At 49.5% G+C, this 15,197-nt stretch overlaps 1 protein-coding gene across 1 annotated transcript; it reads left to right on the top strand.

The window, feature by feature from the left end:
- Window positions 1-326: 326 nt before the first annotated feature.
- On the top strand, window positions 327-6,227 carry LOC116816004 (homeobox protein not2-like). The gene is made up of 3 exons (XM_032764870.2): window positions 327-742; window positions 4,395-4,603; window positions 6,069-6,227. Exons 1-3 carry the CDS (start codon window positions 385-387, stop codon window positions 6,225-6,227), a joined length of 726 nt encoding a protein of 241 aa, XP_032620761.1. The 5' UTR covers window positions 327-384.
- Window positions 6,228-15,197: the final 8,970 nt, after the last annotated feature.

Below are 15,197 nucleotides of genomic sequence, written 5' to 3'. Positions count from 1 at the left end.
CCTCCCTTCCCATTCCAATTTGATCATTCCAAGCAGACCTGGCCCTTGTCATAGGCCAGTCTAGGCTGTCCCCTGCCTGTCCCAGCCCAGAGACACCCCTGTCCAGCAGGCACCCAGCAGAGCATCAGGCTTGGAACAGCCTCTCCTTTCTCCACCCAGCTGCAGCCTGCTTTGCATATTAATGTCTTATTTACACTTCACAGGGGAAGCCCTCGATATAAAGCCACCTTGGGCCCTTCCTCTGTATAAAGAGCCAGCCAGCCAGCAGGCTGAGGCCGGGGCTGGGAGAGTGCAGCTTGCACCGCATCTGGAAAACAGCAAGCCCAGGCTAAGGAAGCGGCTAAGTCCCAGCCTTACCATCAGCCACATATCTGCTGTCTGAACATGCTCCAGAGCCCGTTCTTCCCTGGTCTGCTCAGCAACATCCTGGCAACAGCAACAGACTCATCTGGTCCCCCAGCTTCTCCAGATGTTTCCCAGCCTCCTCGGAAGACCGCTTTTAACATTGACGCTATCCTTTCCAAGCCAGAGCCCCAGAAGAAAGGTGCAGCCTCTGCCAGGTGGTCCTCCAAGCTGCCTCTGGAGTGGCACAGCTGGATTTACCCAGCCACCTACTCCATTGGCCTCATGCCCTACCCAGCCATGTACCTGGATAAGCCAGACTATGGGGTGATGCACCAGCAGCTGCAGCACAGGCTGCAGAGGGGCTGCCTCTTCTCTTATCCCACCTGTAAGCAAGACAGTAAGTACTGTTTAAGCTGGAAAGGCTACAGGGGTGGGTGGAGGGTGCCTGTGTTCTGCGGGGGGGGTGAGTGGAGGCAGGGATGTGTCTGTTCCTAGGGTGTTTCTGTCTAGTGTGTATGGGGGTGTACGCATGCCTGGGGTGTCTGTGCCTGGTTTGTGTATGTGTCTGCGGTGTTTCTGTCAGTGTGTGAGTGGGAGGGGTGGTCTGTCTCAGGGGTTCTCAAACTTGGGGTCACGAGGTTATTACATGGGTGTCATGAGCTGTCAGCCTCCACCCACTTTGCCTCCAGCATTTATAATAGTGTTCAATATGAAAAAATGTGTTTTTAATTTATAATGGGGGGGTCGCACTCAGAGTCTTGCTGTGTGAAAGGGAACCCCCAACACAAAAGATATATGCTACTGGTTCTCAATCTGGATCTGTGAACGGGGTGTTGCTGTCTGATATGTGTGTACATGTTTGAAGGAATGAAGGGTGTACAGGTATGTGGCATGTCTGCATGTGTGAGGCACACCTGGGTTGTGTATAGTGTATAGAGTGCATGTGTGTGTCTGTCTTTCTCAGCTTTAGGGTATTTCCCTCCAGTATGTGTGCGCGTGTACTGTGCTGGGTGAGGGTGGATGATTCTGACCCATTTCTGCCAGTGTATTTGTGTGTGTCTGTCTGGGCATGGGGTTAATCTGTCTTGGTGGAGGTTGGTTTGTATGTCTGTGTGGGTAGAGGGTGTGTGGCAGATGCCTGGTATAGGAACTAGGTGTTATTACTTTTATACGCAGCGTGTCACAGAATCATAGGACTGGAAGGGACCTCGAGAAGGGGAAGCTGTAAGAGTCTGGGTAAGTCTGTGGAGCTGTAAGAGGGCGTCTGGAGGATGGCAAGCGTTCTGCCTTATCCTTTAGGGAGTTTGGCAAGAGATACAGACTCATCAGGACTGGGCAGGAGCAAACTGTGACTCTCTGAGCTTTGACTTCTTCTGGACTAAACCAAACTAGTAGAAAACCCAAAAGGTTTATTTTTAAAATTCTTTTAGGATCTCAAGATTTCCAGGGTGCATCTTGGACCCTAGCCCCCAGCTAGTTTGTTGTGGGTACTGATATAGTCACAGACAGAAATTCAGTTTAATTTCCTGAAGTTTACAGACTCTGCTCAGTTTCTGTGTGCGGTGGTGGAGGGGGTAGAGAGGAGAGAGCACAGAGAATTCCCAATATTTATTTCTGTGTCTGGGTTAAAGGGGCTGATGCTTATTAATCCTGAGAAGCTGATGGGTGAAGGGAGTCCATGGTTTGGGGTTTATTTTCTTAGGGATTGATCCTGCAGATTTGTGTGCGAATAGCTTTGCTGCAGTTGGAACTACTCATCTGAGTAAAATTACTCTCACACGTGTTTGCAGAATCTGACCCCAAAGTTTGTGAGGCTTTTTAATGCACATGCACCTAGAGCAAAAAGAGATTTTTGTTTTTAAAGTGACAAATTAATTTTGGTTTCATGGGCAGAACCAGAGACCCATGGACTTGGATTGCTCTAACAGAAAGCAGACTTTAGTTCAGTGTGTGTATATTCCTGTCTCCTCTGAATTTACATCAAACCATATGGTATCATTGGTTTTTATGCAAAATTAACCCTTTATCTCAATGAGTAGCTTTGCTTAAAAATAGATGGTGCCCTATGGCCCACTGAAATTTATTATCATAGAGCATGCAGGGGCCAATCCCATGGTTGGTAACAGAGGTAAAACTACCCATCTGTATCAATGCAGATTTTTGCCTGCATAAGAAACCAAGATTTGAGCCCTAGAGTTTTTTAGGATTTAGATTCTAAAAGTTTTGTTTATGCTCAGAAGCCTTTTAAAACTATTTAATGTAGTTATGAAATTCTTATTCTCTTCTTTTAGACCGTTTAATATCTATATATTTATATATTAAATTGTAATTATATTGCTAGGTGGTGACAGTATGCTTGGGCAATTTGCAAAATGATTTTATAAATTATTTAACTCCAAATCCTACTATAATAAATATTATAATTTAGTTATTATATGATAGCTCTTCTGGTGTAAATAGGCTGATTTCAAGTCAAGTCAAACTAACGTTGATTTATACCAGCAGAGAATCTGGCCCTACTGTATAAATGTTTATACACCCAGATATTTTAAATAGCTATCACACATTAGTTTCATTCTCCAAACATGTTTTTATAGCTATAACAGTTACAAATATTATATCTTAATGACTAAAACTACGGCCCTGATCTTGCAAACACATAACACATCTGGTTAGCTTTACGCACTGGAGTAATCCCATTGATCCAATGAGATTACTCTTGTGCATAAAGTTAAGCATGTACAGAAGAATTTGCAGGATCAAGGCCTATAATTCTAACAATTTATAATTACTTTCTACCTATTTTTATTGTCAGAAACATTTTAATATCAACATTTCAAAGTTCCCAGTGGTTTGTATAACTATATTTTGATACTTGGAAACCTTTTTAACTCCTACCATGATCCAATCGGACCATGATCCCACAGGCTGATCCATGCAGGTGGATCCCTATGCGTTTGCAGAGCCCCTCTAAAGTCAGTGGGGCTCAGTAGGGGAACAGGGACCCACACATGTAGATCCAACGGCAGGATCAGGACTTTCCAGTGTAACTATTTATTAGCAAGGGGCCTGACTGCAAACCCTGGGCCTCCAGCCCTCCACACTCTGAGGTGGTCAAAATCGGAACCCAGATCCAAAGCATGGGCAGAACCAACACCTTGGATCCTAACAATCCAAGACTTAGGAGAGATGAGTTCAAAATTCAGAAAACTCCCACTTATTCATTATGCGAAGGCCCCCATCCTGCAACCTTCCTGGGTTATGGGGATCCCTGAAGTCAGGGGATGACTCACATAAGTAAGACTTACTCATGTGATTAAGGCTGCAGGCCCAAGCCCTGCATTTATTTTGTGTAAGAATTTGAAGCGGGTGGGAAAGAGTTGGCAGATCAGGGCCTGAGAAGCCCTGTTGCCTGTTCCTGAGTTAGTGTAGTCTGATGATTTTTTATTAAGAATTCCATACAATTATACCAACCAGACACTTCAGAATAATATACTAACTATTGTTATGCCAGCAATGTACATGGGACCATGCAGGACCCAAGACACACCTTGCCATAGAGAATTTACGATCCAGCTCCCCAGTATATAAGCACGTTATTATCTTCACTCTAAAGCAATCCCACTGAATCATAGTGTTTGCTGGATCCAGCCCTGAACAAGAACTTCCAGTATCAGCAATGCATGGAGCGGGTCAAATCCGGCTCACCTCACGCAATCATTGACTTCCTTGGGACCAGGGTCGGCCCTTTGTCAGAAGGGTTCCCCAGATAGACTGGCTGGCAGAGGCTGTTTCTTTCTCAGAGCATTACTGTTCCTGCTCTTCCATCCCTCCTTAGCCCCTGTGGACTAGATCAGCCCTGCTCCAAAACCAGCCCCAGCCGTAGCTAGCAGGGTTTGGAGCAGATAAAACACATTCACGCACCGTAAGGAGAGTTAACAAGGGCTGTGACGGATGCTTTCTTTCTGTACGTGTGTCAGGCATTTCCTGCAAGGCTAATCGGGCTGTTTCTGTCATTTGCCTTGCTGACTCTTGCCCCTTGCTCGCAGGTCTGGAGTTGTCTGGATGCGTAGGAGCTGTCTCGCTGGGGCCTTCTGTTCCTTGGAGATCCAGGGGGCCCTGTAAGACGAAGAGGGTCCGCACAGTCTTCAAACCAGAGCAGCTGGAGCGGCTGGAGCAGGAATTCCTCAAACAGCAATACATGGTAGGCACGGAGCGGGTGGATCTGGCGGCCACCCTGCACCTCACAGAGACCCAGGTAGGACATCTAACCCCTTCCCCTGAGGCCATGAGCAATCTGGGATCTCTACATGGTCCCCGGGGTCAGGCAGAGATCCAGGCATGGTCCCTTCCTGGGACTGCAGGCAGAAATGACAGCAGGAGATGAGCCACCTCGCAAGTTTCAGGGCTTTTGTCTCTGTTATAGTGTGAGGAGATCCTGTCATAAAGAACTGATTCTCCCCAGAAACGGGGAGGGTCCGTGAGGTCCCAAGGGAAATCCCCTGACTAGGAATATTTAAAACTAGATGAGACAAAGCACAAGCAAATCATGATGCATAGTTATCCTGTGGCCCTATCATATAAGATATCACTGAGGCAGGAGGCAAAATAAGGTTAGAAATTTGCCTGAATAATAACAACCTCCACTGATGCATTTTTAGCCTCCTTAATGGATGTATTTGGGGTAGAGATGCTCCTGGTTGAGGACCCAAGCCAGCCAAAGTGTTGTAGAAAGACTCTTCCTGTATGGGAAGATTACTGTGCAATTGTCAAAATGGGGCCATCGTTCCTCTGCAGCAGCGGATACTGGCCACAGCTGGAGACAGGAGACTGGAGTAGGTGGGCCACTGGTTTGATGCAGCCTGGCTATTCCTATTGTACTGCAAGGATCAGTTCTGCATTAGCTGGAGAAGGTGGACTAGATGAGCTCATTTTCCATCTCTAGTTTCTATGATTCTTGATTTTTGTCACTGTGCATGCGACCATCATGGGGGCTGAGGGGCACAAAGACCTCTGGGAACTGGGGACTCTTTCCATGATCGCTGATTTGTGTCACTTTAAAGAAGGCCTAGGAGTGGGCCCCACCCTACCAAGCCAGCAGCACTGTCCCCGAGCTCTTCTCCTGCTTTCACTGATGATTGCTGTTCCTGGTTGGATGACCCAGAGGGAGCTTTGCCATTGACCTCATCGGGAGCAGGATCGGGCCTTTTCTAACCAGTCTAATCACCCCCTTCATGCTGAGGTGGCTGGTACATGGGGCTGCTTAGGGACAGCTGCGTTCAGACAGAGTTGGGGAGTCAGGACTCTTGTGATCCATTTCACTATTGTCTGTGTGCAGATGGCATGACTGCCACGTTACTCAGTTTCCCCATCTGTAACTCAGGGACAATACCACTTACCAACCTCGCTGGGCAGTTGGCAGGCTTAGGTAAATGTCTGTAAAGTGCTTTGAAAGCCTCAAAAGAAAGGAGCCACTGCTTTATTTATAACTATTATTAATAATCCTCATGGCCCATGTTGGCAAGAGCCTCTTAGCACCAAGTCCTTCTGCAGGTCAAACTCCAGGAGTCAAGGAGACTTGCCTGTGGAGGGATTACAGGATCGGGCCCTGCTGACAGTCTTTTAGTGCAGTTCAAAGACTTGCTGGGTCAGGGCTGTAATGCCCCCAAGCCTTGGCCCAGAGCGAGTGGTTTTCATTGCCCGTTGTGCTGAATCTCTCCTAGGTGAAAGTCTGGTTCCAGAACCGGAGGATCAAATGGAGGAAGCAAAGCCTGGAGCAGAAGAAAGCAAAGCTGGCACAGTTTGGAGGGACGCAGGCTCTTCCTACAGACTCGATGGACCTCGAGAACAACGAGGAAGACACGGTGGATGTGGAGGTCTAAATGGCTTGAGAATTCCCTGCTGCAGACGTTGCTCTTGCAATGGAACTAGTGGGGGTTTACAGCTATGCCCAAGGAAAAGACTGACTGATGAAGCTACCAGGGAGTTAAGCAGCTGCTCCACACATGCCCTTCTCCAGCCGGATAAATAGATCAAGCTCTTTATCTGAATGCTGATGATACCGAACTGACCTGGCACTGCCTAGGATGTGTCTGTGATATGCAACACCCATTGTCTGGCAACCTCATACTAGACACCCAGGGCCTGCTGCTTATCAGGTCAGTTGCACATAGGCTGACCAGATAGCAAGTGTGAAAAATCGGGACAGTTGAGGGAGGGGTAATAGGAGCCTATATAGGAAAAAGCCTCAAATATCGGGACTGTCCCTATAAAATCAGAACATCTGGTCACCCTAGTTGCACATGGGCAGCTTCCATGACAGGGCCACAGTGTGCAAAACCAGACAACCCACAAGTCTTTCTTTTCTCTGTTGAAATGCCACAAAGCATGGCCCCTTTCCAGCAGAAAGACTGGGGTTAAAATTAGATATGAGAGAAGGGGGCAGTCATAGAGTTCAAATCCAGATCCAGACATCAGTGCATGTAAACGCAGTGCAGTTGTGATTTATGAGTCCCCTGGTGCTGCTGAGTAGCCCTGGGCAGGGAAAGTGCTAAGAGAATCAGACTCATGACTTTTTCCCTAGTAGCCTCCCTAGTTCATTTTATTTCCATGTCAGGTTTGAAGTTCAAATCTGCACAAAAAATGCTCCTCTAAAATTTGCAATAAAGTAAAGGGGATCTGACCAAACTAAGGAGAAAAAAGCTCAGCTGCCCATAATTGAGGGCTTGGTACTGCCACAAGCACAGTTCTCATTGATTTCAATGGGAGAGCCGCTGCTTCCCTATATACTGATTCTGATCTTATTTACACTGATCCTCCACCGGTGTAAGCCTATTATCTGCCATGGAGTTATCATAAGAGACATGAGAAGAGACTCAGGCCTTCCAGGTCAATGTAAGACTGCAGGATCAGGCCCTAAAGATAAACATTTGCAGTCCAAGTTTTCTGAAAGCTGTAAGCGCCTAGGGCTTAGAATGAAAGTGCCTCCAGGCAGCCCTCCTGCATCGCTGCAATAAGGATTTGTACATTTTTGCCTCTCTCCTGGCCTGCAAAGTCCAGATCAAAGACCTCACCCCATCACACATATTGCACTACCTTTACCGTGCAGAGGTGCGGTCAAGTGGCAAAATCTGGGCCTAGCTTTCAGTTACCTCTCTCCATAGGGCAGTGTTTGGATGTGGGATTTTGCTTCGGCCCATTATACAAGTTTTGCTTTAGATTTCAAACTCCATCTTTATACCAAGCACGGTCTTACCCCCACCCCCAGCCACACGCAAACACTCATTATTACTCCAGCTGTAGTTGCTCTGTTGTGTCTTCCATCTTTGCATTATGTCAGAGGAAACAGCATCTGGTGGTTTTGCCCAGTATCTCACAATAGAGCCAGCAATTGTATTTTTAACAGGAGAGCAAACTGGGTTTGTGACGGTTGAGGACAGCTGAGGCTCAATTCCTTTTCTATTTCATTGTCTGAGGTGTGCTTTGAGTTCACATTGCCAGCTGCGAAGGGCACTCTTAGCACCCAAATGCTCAGTACCGTGGCTTGCCGCCACGGGTGTTTGCTGTTTCCTGTGTTTGCTGAAGCCCAGTCAGGACTGCTCCAGGATATTAAAGCAGCTGGCTGCCTGGCAGTCGGCTCCAAATGCTCAGGATAATTTATTGTGCCTCTTTTTGAACCAGAACATTGTAAATAACACGACTCTTGTATTATTTATAGACATAGCCCCGCTTTTTGGACGCTGTAATTTATTTATTTGCTTCACATTTGCCCATAATAAAAGCTAGTCTATTTCAAAAGAGCTACAAAGGGATGGGAACTGGGAGGCGATATTTTCTTCCAAGCAAAGATGTGACTGAGTGGCTCACAGGGGGATTGGAGCCTGTGGCTGATGGGGCTCAGACTGCACCACCTTGGCAGATGGTTCATACATTCAGTCAGATTCAGGCTGTGATTTCCCATCACTGGTGCACTAGCCATTTTCTTTCTCGTTTCATCTACAAACCAGGATGACCCGTAAGAGGGAAGCCAGCTGAAGCGGTGGTTGGGGTATCACGGACTCAGAGATCGTGCCCACTCTTGGCCCCGTGTGGTCCGTGGGGGGATGCCCCTTTCAGTGAGACAGCCCTCCCTGGGAGTCCACTGTCTCCCGGAGTCAGGCTCCTCCACCACCTGGAGCCGCACCTCTCAGCCTTAGCACACCTGTTTCTTGCGGTGGGCCCCAGCAGGGAGTCCACTCGCTCTGGACCCCCAGGGCCTCCACCCTCCCGAAGGGGTTGATGCAACCCTGTTCTCTAGACTGGAGTGACTCTCAGTCAGCGTAAAACAGGAGGGTTTATTAAGCTTTGAACACAGCACAGGAAACTCTCAGGGCCTCAGGCCTGGCCTCTCTCAGCACAGCACTTCCCAGTCTCCCTGCATCCAGGTGGGCTCTGCCTGCTTCCCCTCTCCAGCCCAGAGCCCCACTGCTTCCCAGCTGGGCATTTGATATCACCGGCCCCAAGCCCCACCTCTGTCTATTGTTTTCTCTCCAGGTAAACAGGGTCGTAAACTGGGTTGCCTTAAACAGGGTCATAAACCAGGTGGCCTGGGCCTCCTCTCCTCCTGTCCTCTGGCCCCCTCTGGCTGGAACCAGCTGGTCAGGTCACTAGGGCCCTCCACAGACCATTATCCTTCCACTGGCCAGAACTGGCTGTGACTCCTGAGCTGGGTCTCCGGGTCGTCAGGTCACCAGTCACTGGGGTATCCATCCTCCAGGCTGTCGGCTGGGGTCCCAAATTCCCTCTCCGGTCCTTGTAACAACAAACTCTCTCTCCCTCACCTTGTTAAACAAGTAACACTCAGGGAAACTGAGTCTCATCCCCTTCTGCATGCAAACCATTGGAAAACAAGGATAAAACAAGCAGATCACCCACTTCGTCACAAGGGGCCATGGTATCACTGGTAAAGAACAAAAGACAGTAACGTCGGCCAGCTAAACCACTGAAAGGGTGATCTGCCTGCTGATTTTCCACAGTGCCTCGCACAACGGGGCCCTGATCTCTGATCCAAGTAACTCATAAAAAGTGAGTTGGTTCCTCAGACCTCTGGATTCCCTGATGCTCCCTCAGCCTCCAAGACCAGATCATTCAAACAGGCCCTTCAGCCCTGTAGGAAAGGTCCCACCACAATTCACAGGAGGTGATGCTCCACCCCGGTCATGTCTCCCTTTCTTCCAACCCCATCACAAATAACTAGATCCAGCATGGAACCAGCTAGGTGAGCTGAGTCAGAAACCACCCAGGCCAGGCCCATGGTCACCACAGCAACCATGAATTCCTGGGATGAGCCAGAAGTATCAATCCACTTGGACATGGGCCTCATTGAACACCCTGAGGCTTGGTACCTCCAGGGAGAAGCCTGACCCACTCAGCAAGGAGCTCTGTGGTGTCTCAGGACACCAGTTCTAGCCCAAACACTCATTTACATCTACCACTGGGCTGGGAGACTTCCTACAACTGCAATTTGGTTCAAAAACCACAGTGACGCATCCTTCCCACCTCCATTCACCTCATGTTGCTCCATGCGCCTATAGACCTCCTGCTGCTGTAGCACAAATTCCTACCATTCAGGGTAAAGAAAAATCGCCATTAACTGTTAGCAATGTAACAATGCACTGTCAAGCAGTTCTGAGCCCATCCAGCAGAGCGCAGTTTCTTTCACGTGTGACATATCTTTAAAACGTATGTACACATCACCTGGAAAATATTATATCACGCTGCATTCTAAAGGTGTTACTACAAATTAGATCTGGTTGAAAAAATGGGATTATATTCCCCGTGGAGACAGGTTTATTATTCGAGGGGAAAAGAGTAAAGATATAATTTTTAATTATGAGGGTTTCCTTCCCTCTGCTGCCCCTTTTAAAACCCCTACTCATCTCCCCCACCCTCCAATGGAAAGTAAAAATTAAATTTCTCATTTTGAAAAATGTCAAGTTTCCCCCCCAACATTTTTTTTTAATGTCAACAAATTTCATTTAATGAAACTCTTATTTTCTGATGAAAAAAGTTTTTATTGGAAAAATTTTTTTGACCAGGAGCTCCCATTAAAGGAGACAGTCAAGATCGAAGCCCCATTGTCCAAGGTGCTGCACAAACTTAAATGGAGAGACAGTCCCTGCCTTGAAGAGTTTACAGTCAAGAGCAAAGCAGAGTGGCAAATTCTTTTCAATTCCTAGTTAAACTGGCATGGTTCATCCTAGTGGCTGCAGGTGAAAAGCTCTGTAGCTCATTAGCAGTGCCCTGAAGCAGCCAATTCCCCATAAGTGCTAATGTGACACCACTGAGAATAAAGTTACTTTCTGGAAAGGTGAGTTTATTAAATCAAGTTCTGATCTTTCCGGAACTCAGGCACACTCTCCTGCTTTCTGTACAGGTTGGAAAATCTCCCACACACTGCTCAAAATCTCAAACACACTCTGTCTGCCACACCCTGTTCTTAAAGACACAGCTCCTATTATAACAATCCCTAGCTCTTATACAGCACTTTTTCCTCCATAGCTCTCAAAGCACTTTATAAAAGAGGTCAGAATCATTATCCCCATTTTACACGTGGGGAAACTGAGGCACAGAGGTCAAGTGAGCTGCCCAATGTCACCCAACCAATAAGTGGCAGAGCCAGGAACACAGGGCTCCTGAGTCCCAGTCCAGTGCTCTTCACTAGGCCACACCGCCTTCCCACCAACCCCCTATAAAGAAAGTCCAAGGCAGAAGAAACTACCAAAAATAAATATAACAATGACCTGTATCTGCCATGCTTGTCTTTAGCAACATTGGTACATGCTCTTCCCGGCCCCCCTCCTTCCCCAGCAGGTTAGCACAAGACTAATCCCTATTTTGAGGCTTTAAGTAGGACGCAAGTGGGGTGTTGGCCTTGTCATGGCTCTCTGTATAGGGGGAAAATTCCCCCTAGAGCATCAAATAGGTCTGTTCCCTCTCCAATGTATCTGATTCCAAGGGAGGTAACCTGGGACCTTTAGACTAGCATCCAAAAGCTGCAGCCTGAAGCAGGATGTCAGGTGTCAATATGTTACTTACCTTAGAGCTTGATCCGGAAGAGTGTCCCGAGTTCACTCACCAATGTCATTGGGAATTAAGGGCAACTCAGCACTTTACCAGAAGGTGCTAAGACCCTGGTGGATTTGAGCCCTAATTTGACTGAACTTTTTCTGAAAGTCAGTGCCAGCCAGAAAGCCTGCAGCGACACCTAATGCTCAAAGAGCAGCCAGGCTACCGAGCTCTGGGTTTGACTGTCAGGGGGAAAAGATTTCAAGTTTCTTAAAGGGACATGCAAAGGCAGCTCTGATAGCAGCCGGAGCTCAGCAGAAGTGCAGTGTAGCAAATCATCCTTTGGGGTGTCAGCTGGGGGCAGGAGAGAGCCAACACAAGAGTGGGTGAGGGCCAGTTAACTCCATGAAAATGGACTGCCATCACCGTGATTTTCTTATGAAGCCGTGCTGCAATTGTTGCCCCAGGAACAGAGGTGGATTAAGATTTATTGGGGCCCTGGGCACAAAGAATATTTGGGCTCCCCACACCCTGGGGGCCTGGGGCACCAGAACCAGGGGGAGCCATGCCCTCATCCACTTAACATGGGCGTAGTACCCTCGGGCAGGCATGGCGCAGCGGCGGCATAGGCATAGTTTCGGCATGTTGCCCCCCCAAACTGCCAAGCCTCGGGTCAGAAGCGACAGGAGTGGAGCCGCCCGTGGTTGCTACTTCAGGCACAAAGCCCAGGGGGCAGTGGGGGCAGCCTATCTCCGGCAGCAGGAGCCTGGTGCAGACACGGAGCAAGCCTGGGTAGAGTGCCGCAGCCCCTGAGGCTGAGCAAGTAGCAGCGGGAGCTGTGCCAGAGGAGCCCTCCCTGCCCAGGTCCTTGCTGCAGGTGACAGGCTCCGCACTACCTCCCAGGACGGGGCAGGGCCTCCTCTCCCCGCAGAGGATGTCCGTAGGCCCCAGGGTGAGGGCAGGAGGCTGGCCTGGAATCCCCACCCCGGCATGCCCCAGGGGGTGGGGGCACAGGCTGGGGGCTGCTCTTGGGCCCCCTGGCCTCTGCCCAGGACAGGTGGAGGGTCCAAGGCTCCCCACAGTGGCCTGGGCTCCCTGGGCAGCTCATACCACTGCTCGGCTCCAGCTTCCAGCCTGGCCAGGGGATGGGGCCTCATAGGGAAGAGGAAGAGCAGGGGGCAGGGCCACAGTTCTAGCACCAGTGGAGCCCAGCTTCTACCCAGGTTCTGGCACTCCGTGGGGGTCCCCAGATTGGCCAGGGCTTGTGCATTAATCTGCCACTGCCCAGGAAGCTGCATCCTTGCTAGTCCCTGTGATGAGTTATGGAGTTCAGTGGCCAGTGCCACCCTTTGGCTTCTTTAGTGTACAGCAAAAACCTGAATGGACTGTGTTGCCAATTCTTGTAACTTTATTGGGAGTGTTGATATATTTGGGGTATTTTTTTTAAAGTCCCAGCTCCTGGAGTCATATGATTAGGTGAGAATCTCAGGTTTTTTTCCCCAAGGTCCAAAAAGGCAAGCCGTTTCTGGTGGACCATTTCCTACAACTTCTGACAAAGGGGTCATAGATTCTCGGGACCTTTCCCCCCGGCTCGGTAGCCACATGATGGTAGGCTAGGTGGGTTCGTTCTTTCAATGCTAAGAACACCAAGGGAAGGTAAAGATCTATTTTCTCTTCCCTGGACAGTGGATTTCAAAATCAACTGCCCTTGTCCTTTTTACAACCTTGCAGGATCCTTGCCACCTACCCTCCAGTTTTGACTTCAAGGTTGGCAGCAACAACAAATCCTATCATTGAGGTTAAATTTTCACATCCTGGCCCCTTTATTGCAGGCCCATTCCTGGTTCTAGTGAGATTTCAGCAGGTTCTCTGTCAAGAAAGCCCACAGTGTCTCTAAGTTTTCCCTCAAACAGAACACATAGTTACCATGTTGGTTGTTCCTGGGCCTGGCTCTTCCCATGGCTTGTGGAGGAAATCTAGGATCCTGTGGGTCTGTTTCCCATATAGTAGATCAAATGGGGATAATAGGAGGGATGGGATCAACCGAGCCCAGTGATGGGGATCTGAGGCCTTGGCCCACCAGCCGGTTCTGAGTTGAGTTCTGGATTGACAGAGTCTAAACCAAATGTGTATAGTCCAACATCCCCACAAAAGAAAAGATCTTCACCCCACCTCTGGTAGCCTGTGAGTGGCATACTTTTGGCTCAGGGCTTATAATGTCTCTATCCTCTCCAAGGGAGGGGAAAGGTGTTTATATCCCACATACAAAATAGGAACTGCCTAGGAAGTATCAGAGCAGTAGCCGTGTTAGTCTGGATCTGTAAAAGCAGCAGAGAATCCTGTGGCACCTTATAGACTAACAGACGTTTTGGAGCATGAGCTTTCGTGGGTGAATACCCACTTCGTCAGATGCATGTAGTGGAAATTTCCAGGGGCAGGCTAGCATATATATAAACTTCCTAACGGTCAGAGTGGTTAAGCACTGGAATAAACTGCCTAGGGAGGTTGTGGAATCTCCATCATTGGACATTTTTAAGAGCAGGTTAGACAAACACCTGTCAGGGATGGTCTAGATAATATTTATTCCTGCCATGAGTGCAGGGGACTGGACTAGATGACCTCTCGAGGTCCCTTCCAGTCCTATGATTCTATGTCCCCTCCACAAAAAGGTGGTTAGTATAGGTGACCCAGCTCTCCTTCTTCACTGGGCATATGGTCAAATGCCTCATCCGTTATCCTCCAAATCCTCTCAGGTCTGGGATAGCTGCTACGAGCAGAATCTCTCCTGCAGTCCGGACTCTTGCTGCACCCTTATTCCGGATCTCCCGAGGGAAGTCTCTAGTTCCCTGCTGTCTCTCCCCCTTCTGAGTTGTCTGGCTCTGTGAGGTGATGCATCAATGCAAAGGTGCCTCCCCATGACAAAAGGGGCAGGGGGAGGCACATGGCTCCAGTTCACTCAGCTCAGTGGGGCCATCAGTTCACTCCTGATGTCCAATAATCTGGACATCCTCTCTGTTCTCAGGCTCCTGTAGCACCTCTGCACCGTATATCACGGGGTGGCCAAACTTACTGGCCCCCAGAGTCACATATGACAACCTGCAGAAGTTTGAGAGCTGGGGCACAGCTGCCGGGGGCTGGGGCATTAGCCCTGCAGGAGGCACCTGACAGGGCTTCAGCCCCACTCCTGCTGCAGCACCGAACCCCAGAAGGCGCATCCTGTAGGGCTGAAGCCCAGAGACCCCCCTCCTCCCTGCTGGGCAGAAGTCCCTACCCCACCGCCCCGCTGCGAGGCAGAGGTCCTGAGCTCCCCCCAATCTGGTAGATGGGGAACAGGGGAGCAAGGGGGCTGCGCTTGAATGGTAAACGAGCTGCATGTGATAGAGCCGCCCCTGCACTAGGGAAGAGCTGCCCTGTCTGGACATGGGGATGCCCTGTGCCTGTAAGAGCCCAGCCCTGGGACGTGGGTGCTGAGACGGGCTGACCCGCGAGGGAGAAATAAAAACGCCCCGCTGCCCCCTAGGCTGGCCAGCTAGATGGGGGAGCGGGGTAGGTGCCTGTATAAGCAACGGCTCCAAATCTCGGGCCTGTCCCCATCCGATCAGGACATCTGGTCACCCTGCTGCCCCCCCTATTTTTGCAAACACGGCGGATGGCTCATCCCATCGGTACAAACTGTAACACCCTCCTCCCCAGGCCAGGGCTTTGCCTTCTGCCCCCTCTGGCAGCAGCTCCCCCGGCTGACCCCGGCTCCCGCCGCCCCGATGTTGCCCCTCAGCCGCCTCTCCCCCCCCGCCGCCGCCGCCGCC

The sequence above is a fragment of the Chelonoidis abingdonii genome, chromosome 5, assembly GCF_003597395.2.
Source record: "Chelonoidis abingdonii isolate Lonesome George chromosome 5, CheloAbing_2.0, whole genome shotgun sequence".
Classification (NCBI taxonomy): domain Eukaryota; kingdom Metazoa; phylum Chordata; order Testudines; family Testudinidae; genus Chelonoidis; species Chelonoidis abingdonii.
This window is presented reverse-complemented; position numbering and strand designations above follow the sequence as displayed.